The 19,181-nt window shown below is 47.3% G+C and overlaps 1 protein-coding gene across 1 annotated transcript; it reads left to right on the plus strand.

Annotated features, from left to right (window-relative positions):
• Positions 1-5,032: 5,032 nt before the first annotated feature.
• Positions 5,033-6,302, plus strand: LOC123059994 (protein MAINTENANCE OF PSII UNDER HIGH LIGHT 1). Its single transcript, XM_044482557.1, has 3 exons — positions 5,033-5,361; positions 5,445-5,579; positions 5,681-6,302. The coding sequence occupies exons 1-3, from the start codon at positions 5,158-5,160 to the stop codon at positions 6,023-6,025; spliced, it is 684 nt and encodes a 227-aa protein (XP_044338492.1). The 5' UTR covers positions 5,033-5,157; the 3' UTR covers positions 6,026-6,302.
• The last annotated feature ends 12,879 nt before the right edge of the window (positions 6,303-19,181 follow it).

Raw genomic sequence — 19,181 nt, forward strand, 5'->3', positions numbered from 1 at the left:
GAGTATTTGATAGCGAGATCAGCGGAATTTCCTTTAACATAAAAAAAAGAGCGATCAATTAGCTGCACGGGTGATTTCCTTCCTATTTTGTTCGACCACTCCATCAGGTAGGGTCGATCACACAACGATTCCCAGGTCCCAGCCTAGCTGCAGGCCGCCGACGCCGCCGTGCACACACGCACGCACTCCCGCCTGGCCGCCTCGCCGCCCCCAACCCCATGGTAATATCCTTCCTAATTTGTGTATGTTCGCCGCTGATTTCAATTCCGGGCCCTGTTTGGCATTTGCTCAATTGTTCTCCCTCAATCGTCTGCAGACTCTACGCGCTGTGCAGACCCCCTGTGTATTGTATACACACACGCACTGAAGTTTGATCATCACTCCGTCAGGTATTGCAATATATTCATATAATATTGATACAAAAAAAATTCCTTTGATGCATAGCCGGCACTGTTCAATAACTGATAGAACAAACTGTTTTGTTTTCAGGATTGTGTGTGTTGTTATGACGTCCTGCAGTAAGAGGAAATATTTTAATGTTTTTGACTGATACAGCGATCACTTATTTGAATGATAGATTCAAATAATTCATGGTGTTTAAAGATATATTCAGATTTTTATCGGGCAACCTGATGTCATTAAGTGACAATGAACTTGAAGAATGTTGCATAAAATTTGCAGAAACTTTCTCTTAATGGTTCATCTAATGTTGAGGTATACAATCTTATTTCTGGATGCAATAGCAGTACACCTGCTTTTTCCCTAAAAAAAATCTTATTTCTGAATTGATGATTATAAGATTCACTTTGCCAGATGGTGTAATGTCTGCTATGGAGATTTTCGGGCATGCCAGAGAAGTTGATTGTTATCCCAATATCTCCATTGTCTATCACATCTTAATTACTGTGCTTGTGACGGTCGCATCGGCCGAAAGAAGCTTTTCAAAGTTAAATTATTGAAGAATTATTTGAGGTCAACAATAACTCAAGAGAGATTAAATGGTTTGGCTACATTATGCATCGAGAAGAAATTATTGGATGGGATTAACATCGACCCCATCATATGTGACTTTGCATCGAGGAATGTTAGAAGAAATTTCAAGGTAATATGTATAAATTATTTCATGCACATACTGATTTTGGATGCATTTAAGTGTTACTGGTAATAATTTATATATACATTTTTGAGAAAAAAATATACATAGATATACATATATTACAATGAGTGTATATATATTAAGGGCCCCCAATTTTTAGTTCGCCCCGGGCCCCCAAAATCTCAGGACCGGCCCTGCTTATATACACGGGTGACATCCATCGCTCCACAGAGTCCCAACACCGGTTGATATTCGTATCCGGGTTGGTCTCTCCTTATTCCTAACTTACAGTACAAGCTTACATACAACTTCCGGTTTACAACTACAAGTCTTGAACCGACTACGGGCCTTAGGCCCTCATCTACCTTCTTGAGCTTTATCACTTCTGGAACTACTGATGAAGTTGACCCGGCCCAGATAGGACGGTTTACGCCCAGCAGTAATATCATCAACACTTGGCGTGGAAGGCAAGCTTGGCGATACGGATATGCAGATCTCCTACCATTGTAACCGACTTTGTGTAACCCTAACCCTCTCCGGTGTCTATATAAATCGGAGGGTTTTAGTCTGTAGGACAACATACAGAACAACAATCATACCATAGGCTAGCTTCTAGGGTTTAGCCTCTCCGATCTCGTGGTAGATCTACTCTTGTACTACCCATATCATCAATATTAATCAAGCAGGACGTAGGGTTTTACCTCCATCGAGAGGGCCCGAACCTGGGTAAAACTTCGTGTCCCTTGCCTCCTGTTACCATCCGGCCTAGACGCACAGTTCGGGACCCCCTACCCGAGATCCGCCGATTTTGACACCGACACTCCCCAAGGACATCTCTACAAAGAATCAGAAGCAGTCGAAGAGAAAACATCATCCACTCGACCATGAAGATGTGCCTACTCGACTTCCTTGAAGACACTCGACCACCTTGAAGATGAGAAGCCCTCCACTCTGCAACGGTCGTGACTTAAACCATAGCTTTATGGGCATTTATAACACTTTATTGTAGACGTTACCAGTAACGCCCCACCTTTATGAACATTGAACCCTGTGTAACAGAGGGGAGCTGGGGTCCCGGCGCACTCTATATAAGCCACCCCCTCCTCTGGGACAAGGGTTTGCACTTTTGTAAACTCACACACACATATAATCCAGTCGACCGTCTCAGGGCACCGAGATGTAGGGTTGTTACTTCCTCCGAGAAGGGCCTGAACTCGTAAAACTCGTGTGTACAACTACTCCATAGCTAGGATCTTGCCTCCTCATACCTACCCCCCATTCTACTATCAGTCTTAGATCCACGACACCCCCAAGCCTAATCCGAATTGGGAGTGGGGCCGGCCCCCCTTTGCTTCCTCCCTCTCTCCTCGTTCCTTCCTCTCCTACTCCTACTTGGAAGGGCTCCTACTTCTACTAGGAAAGGGGGGAATCCTACTCCCGGAGGGAGTAGGACTCCCCCAGGGCGCACCATAGAGAGGGTCGGCCCTCCCCCTCCTCCACTCCTTTATATACGGGGAGGGGGGCACCCCATGGACACACAAGTTGATCAGTTCATCTTTTAGCCGTGTGCGGTGCCCCCCTCCACCATAATCCACCTTGGTTATATCGTACCGGTGCTTAGGCGAAGCCCTGTTCCGGTAGCAACATCATCACCGTCATAACGTTGTCGTGCTGACGAAACTCTCCCACGAAGCTCTACTGGATCGTGAGTTCGCGGGACGTCACCGAGCTGAACGTGTGCAGATCGTGGAGGTGCCGTACGTTCGGTACTAGGATCGGTCGATCGTGAAGACGTACGACTACATTGGTCAACCGCGTTGTCATAACGCTTCCGCTTACGGTCTACGAGGGTATGTGGACAACACTCTTCCCCTCTCGTTGCTATGCATCACCATGATCTTGCGTGTGCGTAGGAATTTTTTTGAAATTACTACGTTCCCCAATAGGTCAGACTTGCGTTCAAACTCTTGAGCTCTACCAACCTGTCGTTGCTTTAGGTCGTGTATTAGGTCCCTTTCCCTCTTGTTGTTTAACTTCCCCCATAGGTCCTTTCCATCACGTCCATCTCTTATATGTTTCTCCTTGTTTGGGCTACACACTTCATCACGATTAGGACCGCGCCCACCGCCAGTGCGGAAGTCGGCCAACAGGGTAAATTCGTGGCAGAGGTTCCACTTAGTAGGTATATCTCGAATAGTAGCATGCCCTAGCCACCACAGTCACCATCTCCAATCCATGAACTCCCCTTGTTGTTATTGTTGCTCGTAGCTCCCCCGCGGGAGTTACTCTTTTGTGCTCTACTATGCCTTGGGAAAGCATGAAACCACTCTCCCCATTTGCTGGAGGGTCGACTAGCGGCTCACAAACTGCATCGACATGTAACAGTCTCCCACATTCAGAACAGAAGTAAGGGATCCATTCGTAGCAGAAGTCAACCCACGTCCAGACTCGATCTTTTTGTCAAGATTCAAGCCAGAAACGATGCACCTCATACACGGAAATTTTTGCACAACCACGAAGATATTTCGCTCGTGCCATTCCACCTTTATCAACATCAGCTCAAACCACTTCCCTTAGCCAGTTCCCAAGAGTTCTACCAAATCACACCGCTTGTGCAATGGGAGATCAGCCTTCCTAACCCATGCCTCAATAGTATCGAAGACCATCTCCAACGGCCGAATATTTCCTTCGTAATCCTTGATGACTATAACACTGAAATTGAACTACCATGGTCCATTACTCAACACATGTTTCCAACCACCTTCACTTCCAAGCCGAACCATAAATATGTTACTCCCTATATCCTTCAACTGTGCTTCAAGATGCACCCCAAGCCATCTGCATGATTCTCTCTAGTGCATGTATATTGAGCGGGGTGCGGCGAGCACACTTTGCCCACCACCGACCACCTCGCAACATGGGCTTGCTCCGAGGCTGGTTCTTCAAAGATTAGTCCCTCTTGTTCTTCCTGTGTCAAGATCATCTCACCTAGACGCCAGAGAGGCTTTTTGCTTCCTCTGAGAATTTCCCAGTAGCTGGAAATTGGGAGGATTCCCTGCCTTCATGTTCAGTGTGGGCAACTTTTTTGGGGTCGCAGCGCCTCTGCTTCCTCTCTAATCTTCCATGGCTTCTCCATAGCATATACACACTCCTGCCACTGATCCGCCCTAGAATCAGCATTGTCGCTGACTCACGGGCTATCGGAGTAGACACCACCCCCATAGAGAAACCTTAGCGCAAATTTGCCCTCATGATCGCCTTCCCTGTCGCCCGAGGGTTTTCCGCATGGTGGGCCCGTGCTACTAGGCTAGTAGCTAGGATCTCCAAGTATATTTAGTTACATCGTGCATGTATGTGTGTGTGTAATGGTCTTTCCGGTCATGGCAAGTGGTATTTGAAGCGGATTGCTTAGAGTGGTTCACCTCTGGGACTCGCGCAGGTTTTTGCGCTCTCCGATAGCGTCAATTCTTTCCGAGATTGAAGGGCTAACCTCGTCGTTTCATTCTTTCTTTATTCAACATATATCGAGAAATTTCAACTTCTCGACCCACCTGTGTGCAAAACTTGCACGCACACCGGAGGTGACGAGTTGCTGGATGGCCTCCCCCTGGCTTCCTGACGACTAGCTTGATGGCTCATCATGTAGGGGGCCATTGAGGCTTGAATAAATTAAAAGCATTTAATTTCCTGCACACAAAAAAAACAGCGTACGCACACGAGAGCCGATGGGCCGACCGCTAGGAGCGACGCGACGATGAAGAGATTTGGAGCCAGTGTCCACCAAATTACCTACAGAAAATGTTGGCAGCTCCAGAGAAAATTCCGTAGCAACCAGCAGGAGAACGTGGCGACTGACCATCCACACGCAGGTAAGCGGAGAGGAAAAGCCAAAAGAAAAATAAATCTCTCCACAAAAGCCCCGAGGCCACGAGTACCTCGCAATTCTGTGGTGTTCACGAGTCCACAGCCATATCCTCCCACTCACTCGTTTTCTGGTGTGTGTGTGTGTGTAAGGCTAGAGCAAGCGAGCGAGCGAGAGAGACTGAGAGAATTGAGAGAAGATGAAGATGGCTTGCCCTGCCCAATCCATGCTCTCCGCAAGCAGCTGCGTGCTCCTCAGGAGCAGCAAGCCCCAGCAGGCCACGATTCCGCGAGGAGGAGGGGGCATCACCGGCGGCAACAGGTTCTTGACGCTGTCCTGCAATGCTTCTTCGTCTCCGGACGACTCCGAGTGCAACGACGTGGAGTGCGCCCCGGAGAAGGAGGTACGGGACATATCTAGCTACTCGTGTCTTGCTGTTGTTGCTGCTGCTGCTGTTATCTGAACTTGAATATGCCTGCGGCGTAGGTCGGGAGCCTGAGCGTGGAGTGGCTGGCGGAGGAGAGGACCAAGGTCGTGGGGACCTTCCCTCCCAAGAAGAAAGGATGGACCGGCCTCGTCGAGAAGGACACCGCCGGCCAGACCAACATCTACTCCATCGAGGTACGCGCAACCTACTCCTACTACCTATTCCATTCTTGTCAAGGGCCTTGTCTTCCTCCTTCTCGGCATCCCAATCTGACGGCGTAATCGCGCGCGCGCAGCCGGCGGTGTACGTGGCGGAGAGCGCCATCAGCTCCGGCACGGCGGGGACGTCGTCCGATGGGTCCGAGAACACCGCGGCGCTCACGGGCGGGCTGGCCCTCATCTTCGTCGCCGGGGCGGCGTCCATCCTCATCCAGGTGAGCAAGAACCAGCCGCCCGTGCAGACCCAATACTCCGGCCCGCCTCTCAGCTACTACGTCGCCAAGTTCCAGCCGGCCGCCGCGGCATTCTCGGTCCAGTCGAGCCCCCCCGTTGTGGAACCGGCCGCGCCCGAGGAGGCGCCTTCTGATTCACCCACCTTAGAGGCTGAACCTTCGGCAACCGCGGAGCAGCCGTCGTCGTGAGCTGATAATGATATACACGGTGAGCGTGAGACGGAAATAATCGAAGCATAAATTTGATGTGGACGACGGGCACGAGCTTGTGTGTTAGCAATTCGATACAACGCTAGAGTTTGGAGAGTTTGAGGTGCCGTTCTTCACTCATGAGTGAAGCCTACTCTTTATTTTGTATACGCGGTCTATGCCGGGTGGTTGGCTTGGCGTTCAGTTACTTATCTTGCATACCAGTTGCAATCATGTTACAACATCTCCACGAAAATATACTCCAGTTTTTTAGCAACCGGCAACTATTGCCAGGGCTCAGGTGGTGATTCGTTTTCACAGTCTGAAAGCCAACCTTTTTTTTCTTGAAGGTGCATGGCAGTAGTTCTAGTCGTTGCACAGAGCATCAAGAACCACACACTACGAAGAACAAAAACTCAGGAAACAAGAAAAGGAAATACAACCCACACTAAACAGTAGCCTCCTTGAACATTGGCACATTGCTATTTCATCTCTGTCTCGGGGGAGCATCTCTTTCCTTCAAAAGACTGCCTATTTCTCTCTTTCTAAAGATTCCAAGCGACGTAAACAGCCGAGGTGATCTGCGTGCGTGTAGTTGGGTTGTTGCGTAGACTCCAAACCCTCTTCCACCAATCCTTAATAGTTATTGAGGTTGAAGCAACATTAGTAGCCTCAGGAGCACTTGTTGAAAGGAGAACCAAACCTCGTGGGCAAAAGGGCAGCTCAAAGAAAGATGGGCAGCCGACTAGATGATCTGATCATAGAACGTGCACTTCTCGGTGTGTGGCCATCCCCTCGTGGCAAGCCTACCAGCCGTCCCGATTTTGTTCTAGACAATAACCAGAGGTGGAATTTAACCTTCGGCTCGGCCCTGCCCTTCCACACAGAGAGCAGTTGCGGCTCAGAATTGCGGCCTAAAAACTAAGCCTTGTAGGAGGTGGCAGCGGAGAACCTCCACCGAATGGAGTCGGGGACAACAGAGAGCACTATGTGTTGGAGCAGCTCCCATAACTTGACAAATTGGTCGAGCAGCTCTTCAGAAGCAATCCTCTCCATGCCCTTCATCCAGCGGCCACGATCAAGTGCCTCCTTCACAGTTAAATTTTTCCGTCGCGCCATGACGGACAGATCAGGAGCAATATTGAGTGGAGTAATGCCTTCCAACCAACGACCATACTAGAAACGCACAAGCTGCCCATTTCCCAGAGAGATCTCAGTGCAGGCCGAGGAACACAGCTTATCAGTGCGATCTCAAGGGATGGGGGTGCCCGACCAAGGCCAAGGGACGGAACTCCATTCAAGCCGCGTCTTTGTGCCAAGGATTTTGTGCCTACCACTTGATAGGGGCGAAGGTGTCCCGTCTTTTGATGAGATGGTGACTATCGTTTATGGTGAAGTAGACTTTCACGATCCGACTACGAACGTGCGAGGACGTCGCGCCTTAGTAATCGCTAAACCAACTCCGAGAGGTTATTAACCACGTCGGAGCACGATCAACCTGACCACGAGGGTCTATTTCCTGCGAGCAAACGAAGAATAAGCAAGAAACTGAAATTGCAATCTGAATATTGCGAATAAAAGAGGAAAGCTTTATTGATCAAGTGGGGTTCTGTGATGCCTTGGTCTGGTCGTTGAACACAAATGAAGTACGTGAAGTTGCAGCTATGGCGAACTTTTAATCTAAACAAAATCCCAAGTCTAAACGATGCCCTAAGGGCTGTATATATGGAGGAAAGAGGGGGAATTTCGTGGCCCTTGGAGGAGGGGTCCGAAACCAACCCTAACTATTGTTTCCCCACACATACGGACTCTAAAAACAACCTATAATTAAGTATTTCGAAATTATATGTGTCTGGCCCAAAAATAAGGTGACGCGGCATGTAGAATAGCCTCTGGACGAAATTTATGGAGTGGCATCTTGTATATTTCGTCCAAGTCTTCATGCACTCATTATGGTGGCTTCAAAGTCCTGGAATCATCACTTGTAACTCCGTTTTTGTTCCCCTTGTGCATGCCATCATCTCCATGCTTGAACTTGCTCCAAGGTTCATCTTTCTTGTCCAAGCTAGGCCCTTCATTTGTAAGCAAAACAAATGTATCCAATTTAGGCAGTATCATATTCTCATGAGCATTAGAATCGTTACCAAGAAACAAAAGTACCTGGTAATTCAATCAGCGTGCGCGACCTCTAGTAATTGGTCCAGTATGTATAGCAGCAAGTGTTGGGGATCGTTGCAGAAATTAAAATTTTCCACGCATCACCAAGATCAATCTATGGAGTAACTAGCAACGAGAGAGAGGGGAGTGCATTTTCATACCCTTGAAGATCGCGAGTCGGAAGCGTTGCAAGACCGCGGTTGGAGGAGTCGTACACGTAGCGATTCAGATCGCGGCCGAATCCGATCTAAGCACCGAACAACGGTGCCTCCGCGTTCAACACACATGCAGCCCGGTGACGTCTCCCGCGCCTTGATCCAGCAAGGAGGAGGGAGAGGTTGAGGAAGAAGGCTCCAACAACAGCACGACGGTGTGGTGGTGATGGAGTGGCAGTTCTCCGGTAGGGCTTCGCCAAGCTCACGCGGAGGAGGAGAGGTGTTGGGGAGGGGAGGGGCTGCGCCTTGGATGTGGTGCTGCAGCCCCCCCTTCGCCCCTCTATTTATAGGGAGAAGGGGGAAGGGGGGCCGTCCCCTCTAGATGAGATCTAGAGGGGGGCGGCGACCAAGGGGGAGGGGGCTTGCCCCCCAAGCAAGGGTGGCGCCCCCCTTTAGGGTTCCCCCCAAACCCTAGGCGCATGGGCCCTAGGGTGGGATGGCGCCCAGCCCACTAGGGGTTGGTTCCCTTCCACCTACAGCTCATAAGGTTCTCCGGGGCAGGTGGACCCTCCCGATGGACCCCCGGAACCCCTCCGGTGGTCCCGGTACAATACCAGCATACCCCTGAATATTCTCGGTGACCGTATGATGACTTCCCATATATAAATCTTCACCTCCGGACTATTCCGGAACTCCTCGTGACGTCCGGGATCTCATCCGGGACTCTGAACAACATTCGGTAATCACATGCAAATCTTCCTAATAACCCTAGCGTCATCGAACCTTAAGTGTGTAGACCCTACGGGTTCGGGAACCATGCAGACATGACCGAGACAACTCTCCGGCCAATAACCAACAGCGGGATCTGGATACCCATGTTGGCTCCCACATGTTCCACGATGATCTCATCGGATGAACCACGATGTCGAGGATTCAAGCAATCTCGTATACAATTCCCTTTGTCAATCGGTACGTTACTTGCCCGAGATTCGATCGTCGGTACACCGATACCTCGTTCAATCTCGTTACGGTAAGTCTCTTTACTCGTTCCATAACACATCATCCCGTGACCAACCCCTTAGTCACATTGATCTCATTACGATGATGTCTTACCGAGTGGGCCCAGAGATACCTCTCCGTCATACAGAGTGACAAATACCAGTCTCGATTCGTGCCAACCCAACAGACACTTTCGGAGATACCCGTAGCGCACCTTTATAGCCACCCAATTACGTTGTGACGTTTGGCACACCCAAAATATTCCTACAGTATCCGGGAGTTGCACAATCTCATGGTCTAAGAAAAAGATACTTGACATTAGAAAAGCTTTAGCAGATGAACTACACGATCTTGTGCTAGGCTTAGGATTGGGTCTTGTCCATCACATCATTCTCCTAATGATGTGATCCCGTTATCAATGACATCCAATGTCCATGGTCAGGAAACTGTGACCATCTATTGATCAACGAGCTAGTCAACTAGAGGCTCACTAGAGACATGTTGTGGTCTATGTATTCACACATGTATTATGATTTTCGGATAACACAATTATAGCATGAACAACATAGACAATTATTATGAACAAGGAAATATAATAATAACCATTTTATTATTGCCTCTAGGGCATATTTCCAACAGTCTCCCACTTGCACTAGAGTCAATAATCTAGTTACATTGTGATGAATCGAACACCCATAGAGTTCTGGTGTTGATCATGTTTTGCTCGAGGAAGAGGTTTAGTCAATGGATCTGCGACATTCAGGTCTGTATGCACTTTACAAATATCTATGTCTCCATTTTGAACATTTTTCACGAATGGAGTTGAAGCGACGCTTGATATGCCTGGTCTTCCTGTGAAACCTGGGCTCCTTGGCAAGGGCAATAGCTCCAGTGTTGTCACAGAAGAGAGTCATCGGGCGCGACACATTGGGAATAACTCCTAGGTCAGTAATGAACTCCTTCATCCAGATTGCTTCTTGTGTTGCCTCCGAGGCTGCCATGTACTTCGCTTCACATGTAGATCCTGCCACGACGCTTTGCTTGCAACTACACCAGCTGACTGCCCCGTCATTCAAAATATACATGTATCCGGTTTATGACTTGGAGTCATCCAGATCTGTGTCGAAACTAGCATCGACGTAACCCTTTACAACGAGCTCTTCGTCACCTCCATAAACGAGAAACATATCCTTAGTCCTTTTCAGGTACTTCAGGATATTCTTGACCGCTGTCCAGTGTTCCATGCCAGGATTACTTTGGTACCTTCCTACCAAACTTACGGCAAGGTTTACATCGGGTCTGGTACACAGCATGGCATACATAATAGACCCTATGGCCAAGGCATAGGGGACGACACTCATCTTTTCTCTATCTTCTGCCGTGGTCGGGCATTGAGCCGTGCTCAATCTCATACCTTGCAATACAGGCAAGAACCCCTTCTTGGACTGATCCATATTGAACTTCTTCAATATCTTGTCAAGGTACGTACTTTGTGAAAGACCAATGAGGCGTCTCCATCTATGTCTATAGATCTTGATGCCTAATATATAAGCAGCTTCTCCAAGATCCTTCATTGAAAAACACTTGTTCAAGTAGGCCTTTATGCTTTCCAAGAATTCTATATCATTTCCCATCAATAGTATGTCATCCACATATAATATGAGAAATGCTACAGAGCTCCCACTCACTTTCTTGTAAACACATGCTTCTCCATAAGTCTGCGTAAACCCAAACACTTTGATCATCTCATCAAATCGAATGTTCCAACTCCGAGATGCTTGCATCAGCCCATAGATTGAGCGTTGGAGCTTGCACACCTTGTCAGCATTCTTAGGATTGACAAAACCTTCCGGCTGCATCATATACAATTCTTCCTTAAAGAAACCATTAAGGAATGTCGTTTTGACGTCCATTTGCCATATCTCATAATCATAGAATGCGGCAATTGCTAACATAATTCGGACGGACTTCAGCTTCGCTACGGGTGAGAAAGTCTCATCGTAGTCAACCCCTTGAACTTGTCGATAACCCTTAGCGACAAGCCGAGCCTTATAGATGGTCACATTACCATCCGCGTCTGTCTTCTTCTTAAAGATCCATTTATTTTCTATGGCTCGCCGATCATCGGGCAAGTCAGTCAAAGTCCATACTTTGTTTTCATACATGGATCCTATCTCGGATTTCATGGCTTCCAGCCATTTGTCGGAATCTGGGCCCGCCATTGCTTCTTCATAGTTCGAAGGTTCACCATTGTCTAACAACATGATTTCGAGGACACGGTTGCCGTACCACTCTGGTGCGGAACGTGTCCTTGTGGACCTACGAAGTTCAGTAGCAACTTGATCTGAAGTTTCATGATCATCATCATTAACTTCCTCTCTAGTCGGTGTAGGCACCTCAGAAATATTTTCTTGAGCTGCGCCACTCTCCGGTTCAAGAGGCAATACTTCATCAAGTTCTACTTTCCTCCCACTTACTTCTTTCGAGAGAAACTCTTTCTCTAGAAAGGATCCATTCTTGGCAACAAAGATCTTGCCTTCGGATCTGAGGTAGAAGGTATACCCAATAGTTTCCTTAGGGTATCCTATGAAGACGCATTTTTCCAATTTTGGGTTCGAGCTTTTCAGGTTGAAGTTTCTTGACATAAGCATCGCATCCCCAAACTTTCAGAAATGACAGCTTAGGTTTCTTACCAAACCACAATTCATACGGTGTCGTCTCAACGGATTTTGACGGAGCCCTATTTAAAGTGAATGCGGCAGTCTCTATAGCATAACGCCAAAATGATAGCGGTAGATCGGTAAGAGACATCATAGATCGTACCAATAGAGTGTGATTACGACGATCGGACACACCATTACGCTGAGGTGTTCCAGGCGGCGTGAGTTGTGAAACAATTCCGCATTTCCTTAAGTGCGTGCCAAATTCGTGACTCAAATATTCTCCCCCACGATCTGATCGGAAGAACTTGATTTTCCTGTCACGTTGATTCTCAACTTCACTCTGAAATTCCTTGAACTTTTCAAAGGTCTCAGACTTGTCTTTCATTAAGTAGAAATACCCATATCTACTGAAGTCATCAGTGAGGGTGAGAACATAACGATAGCCACCGCGAGCCTCAACACTCATTGGACCGCACACATCGGTATGTATGATTTCCAATAAGTTGGTTGCTCGCTCCATTGTTCCGGAGAACAGAGTCTTGGTCATTTTGCCCATGAGGCATGGTTCGCACGTGTCAAATGATTCATAATCAAGAGATTCCAAAAGTCCATCTGCATGGAGTTTCTTCATGCCTTTGACACCAATGTGACCAAGGTGACAGTGCCACAAGTATGTGGGACTATCATTATCAACCTTACATCTTTTGGCATTCACACTATGAATATGTGTAACATCATGTTCGAGATTAAATAAGAATAAACCATTGACCAGCAGAGCATGACCATAAAACATGTCTCTCATATAAATAGAACAACCATTATTCTCATATTTAAATGAGTAGCCATTTTGCATTAAACGAGATCCAGATACAATGTTCATACTCAAAGCTGGTACTAAATAACAATTATTGAGGTTTAAAACTAATCCTGTAGGTAAATGTAGAGGTAGCGTGCCAACGACGATCACATCGACCTTGAAACCATTCCCGACACGCATCGTCACCTCGTCCTTCACCAGTCTCCGTTTATTCCGCAGCTCCTGTTTTGAGTTACAAACTAGATCATTAATGGCGCGCGTTGCCGCGCCCATCCCTTTCTTCAATGTAATATCAATTTATTTACTTAGATATATGATATGCGTGAGGGCCAATCTATATGTCACAAATTTAAGAATGATCGTGCAGACAAAGAAACAACTACAGTCACATCTTTGCAGGCACTATCAATGAATAGTCATTCATGTGCAAGAGATGTCAAACTGTACAATATAGTCATTCATCTAAGGTCCATGTTCAAACTACGAACAAAATCGAGTAAGCAAGTACTATTTCCCAAGGGACTTCCCCAAACTACTTGAGAAAGTGACTTGTCCATTTTATATTTTGCATAGCAAAAATAATCTTTACCTGAATTACTATTATCTACTTGCTGAAATGCTGCTTAGTGAGCAATCATATGGTTGGTCCAACAAAACTATCTTCCAATTGATCAGTCCATTCATAGTTGCAAGGTTCGGTAAATAAATACATAAATTTCTCATAATTTGCTAGTTGTCTGTGCATAATTGAAAGGTTTTTAAAACGAATAGGTACATGCCCATAATTTGCTAGCTTCGGTCTGGTAAACTGCATTCAAGATATGTAGTTTAGCCTACCGAAACATCTTATATTTTGAAACAGAGGTGATACAATATTCTGTGATTAAAGAAGATCACTAAATCTATGTTGCTGTTGTTTGTTAAAAACTTAGCATTAAATAATTATCATAGATTATTAGGTTCCAGATAATAAAGGTCATATACACCTCGGTACAACTACGAACCGATGCCAACCATCTAGTTCACCTCCTCAGCAAACAATCTGATCTTAAGCGCCACTGTATGCATGGCCTCCATCGCCCAAGACGTCTCCAGTTTTAGAACTCCTGCAGGAAGATGCTAGAACCAAAACCACATAAAATCCTTCCAAAGTTCAAATTAGTTTATCTATATTGTTCCTACAGACTGTATAGAAGGAAGTACACACCTTGCAGTCTTCGCGAAGTAGAATAAGCAGATCGGTTTGATTTGCCACCGACTTAGTGCTCACTCCTGAAACAAGCACATATGGATTGGATTTGCCACCGATGTTGCTGCACGCACTTGTGGATGACTACGGGAGGACCATGCTGCTCGCTGCGGCTCCACACGAATCTGGCGCTCCACTGGAAGGCAGCAGCATGCCCAATTGGGTCCCACGCGAGGACGCTGCGACAAGCATGGGAAGCTGATGCGCCCCGGTCGGCATTGTCTTTTATTTAGAAAAGGATGCTTGTATTCATATTCTTATACGCAGTACATGACAACAGCACATACAAGCACTCCGTACACAAACAAAGAAGGAAACAGACCCAAGCCCTGCAACCTAAGCACAGCGATCCTTACAACATTAAACTCCAGGCTCGCCTTAACCACCTGCCGGCCGGCCACTTGTCGTCTGCTCGAGCCAAAAGAAGCCATTTTCCCGCATCGCCATCTATGGCTTTTGAGGCCACATAATTGGTCCTTCCCCATCAGATGGGAACCGAGGCCAGATTCCGGCATATCGGTCGGGGACAATCCCCACGGAAAAGTCGGCTCCATACCTTCATCATGGATCCAGCACACCAAAGACGTGAAGGTAGATGAACCACCACAAACCATAATCCGAAAACAGGGCCTGTAGCCCGAACTCCGACTCCGCTCCGGTTGCCATCAGCACATCCAGCGAAGCTTTCAAACGCGAGATCCACCACCACGGCCTCCGGTCTCCCGGATCCGCAACGCACAAAATCCCTCGGATTGTCGCCAATACTGCAGCCAGCGCTAGACGGACACGAAGAAGTCGGACTCGCCATTATTCAACTCGCCGCCATCTTCTCCGCCCCGATGGCGCCGCCATCGCCGTCGCCATTGTTATCTGCGTGGGAAACGGATGGGAGCGAGAGGAGGCAGGCCAGGAGGGGAGGGGTGAGGTGTGCGTATCACAGCCGTTCGCTCAGGATCATAGCCTAGACTGTGTAGGAGAACGAGAGGGCTCCAAAATAGTTTCGGGAATAGCGGCCCACAGAACAGTAGGCCCATGAGTAGCCCAGGCGCGTGGAGACGTGCGTGAAACGTAGTGTACAGATCAGATTGGACGACCGAAAATAGTTTGATCGGGAAAACGGCCGGCCGAAAGCGCTAATCGCTGAGAGAGCTCGGTTTAGGCTCAGTTTTACTATTCTTAATATGAGCAACCGCACCGGTATCAAATACCCAGGAGGTACTACGAGCGCTGGTTAGGTACACATCAATAACATGTATATCACATATACCTTTGACATTGCCGGCCTTCTTATCCGCTAAGTACTTGGGGCAGTTCCGCTTCTAGTGATTGTTTCCCTTGCAATAAAAGCACTCAGTCTCGAGCTTAGGTCCATTCTTTGGCTTCTTCCCGGCAGCTTGCTTACCGGGCGCGGCAACTCACTTGCCGTCCTTCTTGAAGTTCCTTTTACCCTTGCCTTTCTTAAACTTAGTGGTTTTATTCACCATCAATACTTGATGTTCCTTTTTGATTTCCACCTTCGCTGATTTCAGCATTGAATATACCTCAGGAATGGTCATTTCCATCCCCTGCATATTGAAGTTCATCACAAAGCTCTTGTAGTTAGGTGGGAGCGACTGAAGGATTATGTCAACGACCGCATCATCCGGAAGATTAACTCCCAGTTGAGATAAGCGGTTGTGCAACCCAGACATTTTGAGTATGTGCTCGCTGACGGAACTATTCTCCTTCATCTTACAAATGTAGAACTTGTCAGAGACTTCATATCTCTCGACCCAGGCATGAGCTTGGAAAATCATTTTCAGCTCTTGGAACATCTCATATGCTCTGTGTTGCTCAAAACGCTTTTGGAGCCCCAGTTCTAAGCTGTAAAGCATGCCACACTGAACCAAGGAGTAATCATCACTGCGTGTCTGCCAGGCGTTCATAACGTATTGATCTGCTGGGAAAACAGGTGCTTCACCTAGTGGTGCATCAAGGACATATGCTTTCTTGGCAGCTATGAGGATAATCCCCAGGTTATGAACCCAGTCCATGTAGTTGCCGCCATCGTCTTTCAGCTTTGTTTTCTCTAGGAACGCGTTGAAGTTGAGGGCAACATTAGCGTAGGCCATTTGATCTACAAGACATATTGCAAAGTTTTAGACTATGTTCATGATAATTAAGTTCATCTAATCAAATTATTTAATGAACTTCCACTCAGATAGACATCCCTTCGGTCATCTAAGTGATACATGATCCGAGTCAACTAGGCCGTGTCCGATCATCACGTGAGACGGACTAGTCATCATCGGTGAACATCTTCATGTTGATCGTATCTTCTATACGACTCATGTTCGACCTTTCGGTCTTCCATGTTCCGAGGCCATGTCTGTACATGCTAGGCCCGTCAAGTCAACCTAAGTGTATTGCGTGTGTAAATCTGGCTTACATCCGTTGTATGCGAACTTTAGAACCTATCACACCTGATCATCACGTGGTGCTTCGGAACAACGGACCTTAGCAACGGTGCACAGTCAGGGGGAATGCAATTCTTGATATTTTAATGAGGGATCATCTTATTTATGCTACCGTCGTTCTAAGAAAATAAGATGTAAAAACATGATAAACATCACATGCAAACAAATAGTGACATGATGTGGCCAATATCATTTTGCTCCTTTTGATCTCTATCTTCGGGGCGCCATGATCATCATCGTCACCGGCATGACACCATGACCTCCATCATCATGATCTCCATCATCGTGTCCTCATGAAGTTGTCTGCCAACTATTACTTCTACTACTATGGCTAACGGTTAGCGATAAAGTAAAGTAATTACATGACGTTTATGTTGACATGCAGGTCATAAATAAATTAAGACAACTCCTATGGCTCCAGCCGGTTGTCATACTCATCGACATGCAAGTCGTGATTCCTATTACAAGAACATGATCAGTCTCATACATCACATATATCATTCATCACCTCCTTTTGGCCATATCACATCACATGGCATATGCTGCAAAAAACAAGTTAGACGTCCTCTAATTGTTGTTGCAAGGTTTTTTACGTGGTTGCTATAGGTTTCTAGCAAGAACGTGTCTTCTATGCCAAAACCACAACGTGATATGCCAATTTCTATTTACCCTTCATAAGGAACCTTTTCATCGAATCTGATCCGACTAAAGTGGGAGAGACAGACACCCACTAGCCACCTTATGCAACTAGTGCATGTCATTCGGTGGAACCAGTATCACGTAAGCATATGTGTAAGGTCGGTCCAGGCCGCTTCATCCCACGATGCCACCGAATCAAGATAAGACTAGTAACGGCAAGTAAATTGACAAAATCAATGCCCACAACAACTTGTGTTCTACTCGTGCATAGAAACTACGCATAGACCTGGCTCATGATGCCACTGTTGGGGATTGTTACAGAAATTAAAAAATTTCTACGCATCACCAAGATCAATCTATGGAGTAACTAGCAACGAGAGAGAGGGGAGTGCATCTTCATACCCTTGAAGATCGCGAGTCGGAAGCATTGCAAGAACGCGGTTGGAGGAGTCGTACACATAGTGATTCAGATCGCGGCCGAATCCGATCTAAGCACCGAACAACGGTGCCTCCGCGTTCAACACATGTGCAGCCCGGTGACGTCTCCCGCGCCTTGATCTAGCAAGGAGGAGGGAGAGGTTGAGGAAGAAGGCTTCAATAGCAGCACGATGGCGTGGTGGTGATGGAGTGGCAGTTCTCCGGCAGGGCTTCGCCAAGCTCACGCGGAGGAGGAGAGGTGTTGGGGAGGGGAGGGGCTGCGCCTTGGATGTGGTGCTGCAGCCCCCCTTCGCCCCTTTATTTATAGGGAGAAGGGGGAAGGGGGCCAGCCCCTCTAGATGAGATCTAGAGGGGGGGCAGCGGCCAAGGGGGAGGGGGCTTGCCCCCCAAGCAAGGGTGGCGCCCCCCTTTAGGGTTCCCCCCAAACCCTTAGGCGCATGGGCCCTAGGGTGGGATGGCGCCCAGCCCACTAGGGGCTGGTTCCCTTCCACCTACAGCCCATAAGGTCCTCCGGGGCAGGTGGACCCTCCCGGTGGACCCCCGGAACCCCTCCGATGGTCCCGGTACAATACCGGCATACCCCCCGAATATTTCCGGTGACCGTATGATGAGTTCCCATATATAAATCTTCACCTCCGGACTATTCCGGAAGTCTTCGTGACGTCCGGGATCTCATCCGGGACTCCGAACAACATTCGGTAATCACATACAAATCTTCCTAATAACCCTAGCGTCATCGAACCTTAAGTGTGTAGACCCTACGGGTTCGGGAACCATGCAGACATGACCGAGACAACTCTCCGGCCAATAACCAACAGCGGGATTTGGATACCCATGTTGGCTCCCACATGTTCCATGATGATCTCATCAGATGAACCACGATGTCGAGGACTCAAGCAATCCCGTATACAATTCCCTTTGTCAATCGGTACGTTACTTGCCCGAGATTCGATCGTCAGTATACCGATACCTCGTTCAATCTCGTTACAGCAAGTCTCTTTACTCATTCCATAACACATCATCCTGTGACCAACCTCTTAGTCACATTGAGCTCATTACGATGATGTCTTACCGAGTGGGCCCAGAGATACCTCTCCGTCATACGGAGTGACAAATCCCAGTCTTGATTCGTGCCAACCCAATAGACACTTTCCGAGATACCCGTAGCACACCTTTATAGCCACCCAGTTACATTGTGACGTTTGGCACACCCAAAGTATTCCTACAGTATTCAGGAGTTGCACAATCTCATGGTCTAAGGAAAAGATACTTGACATTAGAAAAGCTTTAGTAGACGAACTACACGATCTTGTGCTAGGCTTAGGATTGGGTCTTGTCCATCACATCATTCTCCTAATGATGTGATCCTGTTATCAATGACATCCAATGTCCATGGTCAGGAAACTGTAACCATCTATTGATCAACGAGCTAGTCAACTAGAGGCTCACTAGGGATATGTTGTGGTCTATGTATTCACACATGTATTACGATTTCCGGATAACACAATTATAGCATGAACAATAGACAATTATTATGAACAAGGAAATATAATAATAACCATTTTATTATTGCCTCTAGGGCA

Source organism: Triticum aestivum, chromosome 1A, assembly GCF_018294505.1.
Source record: "Triticum aestivum cultivar Chinese Spring chromosome 1A, IWGSC CS RefSeq v2.1, whole genome shotgun sequence".
Classification (NCBI taxonomy): Eukaryota; Viridiplantae; Streptophyta; class Magnoliopsida; order Poales; family Poaceae; genus Triticum; species Triticum aestivum.

Excerpts from the sequence above, each read along its gene's own strand:
- LOC123059994 (XM_044482557.1), top strand. The coding sequence starts at position 5,158 with ATGAAGATGGCTTGCCCTGCCCAATCCATGCTCTCCGCAAGCAGCTGC. Across the intron at positions 5,362-5,444 it reads AGTGCGCCCCGGAGAAGGAG|GTCGGGAGCCTGAGCGTGGA; the intron begins GTACGGGACATA and ends CCTGCGGCGTAG. Across the intron at positions 5,580-5,680 it reads CCAACATCTACTCCATCGAG|CCGGCGGTGTACGTGGCGGA; the intron begins GTACGCGCAACC and ends GCGCGCGCGCAG.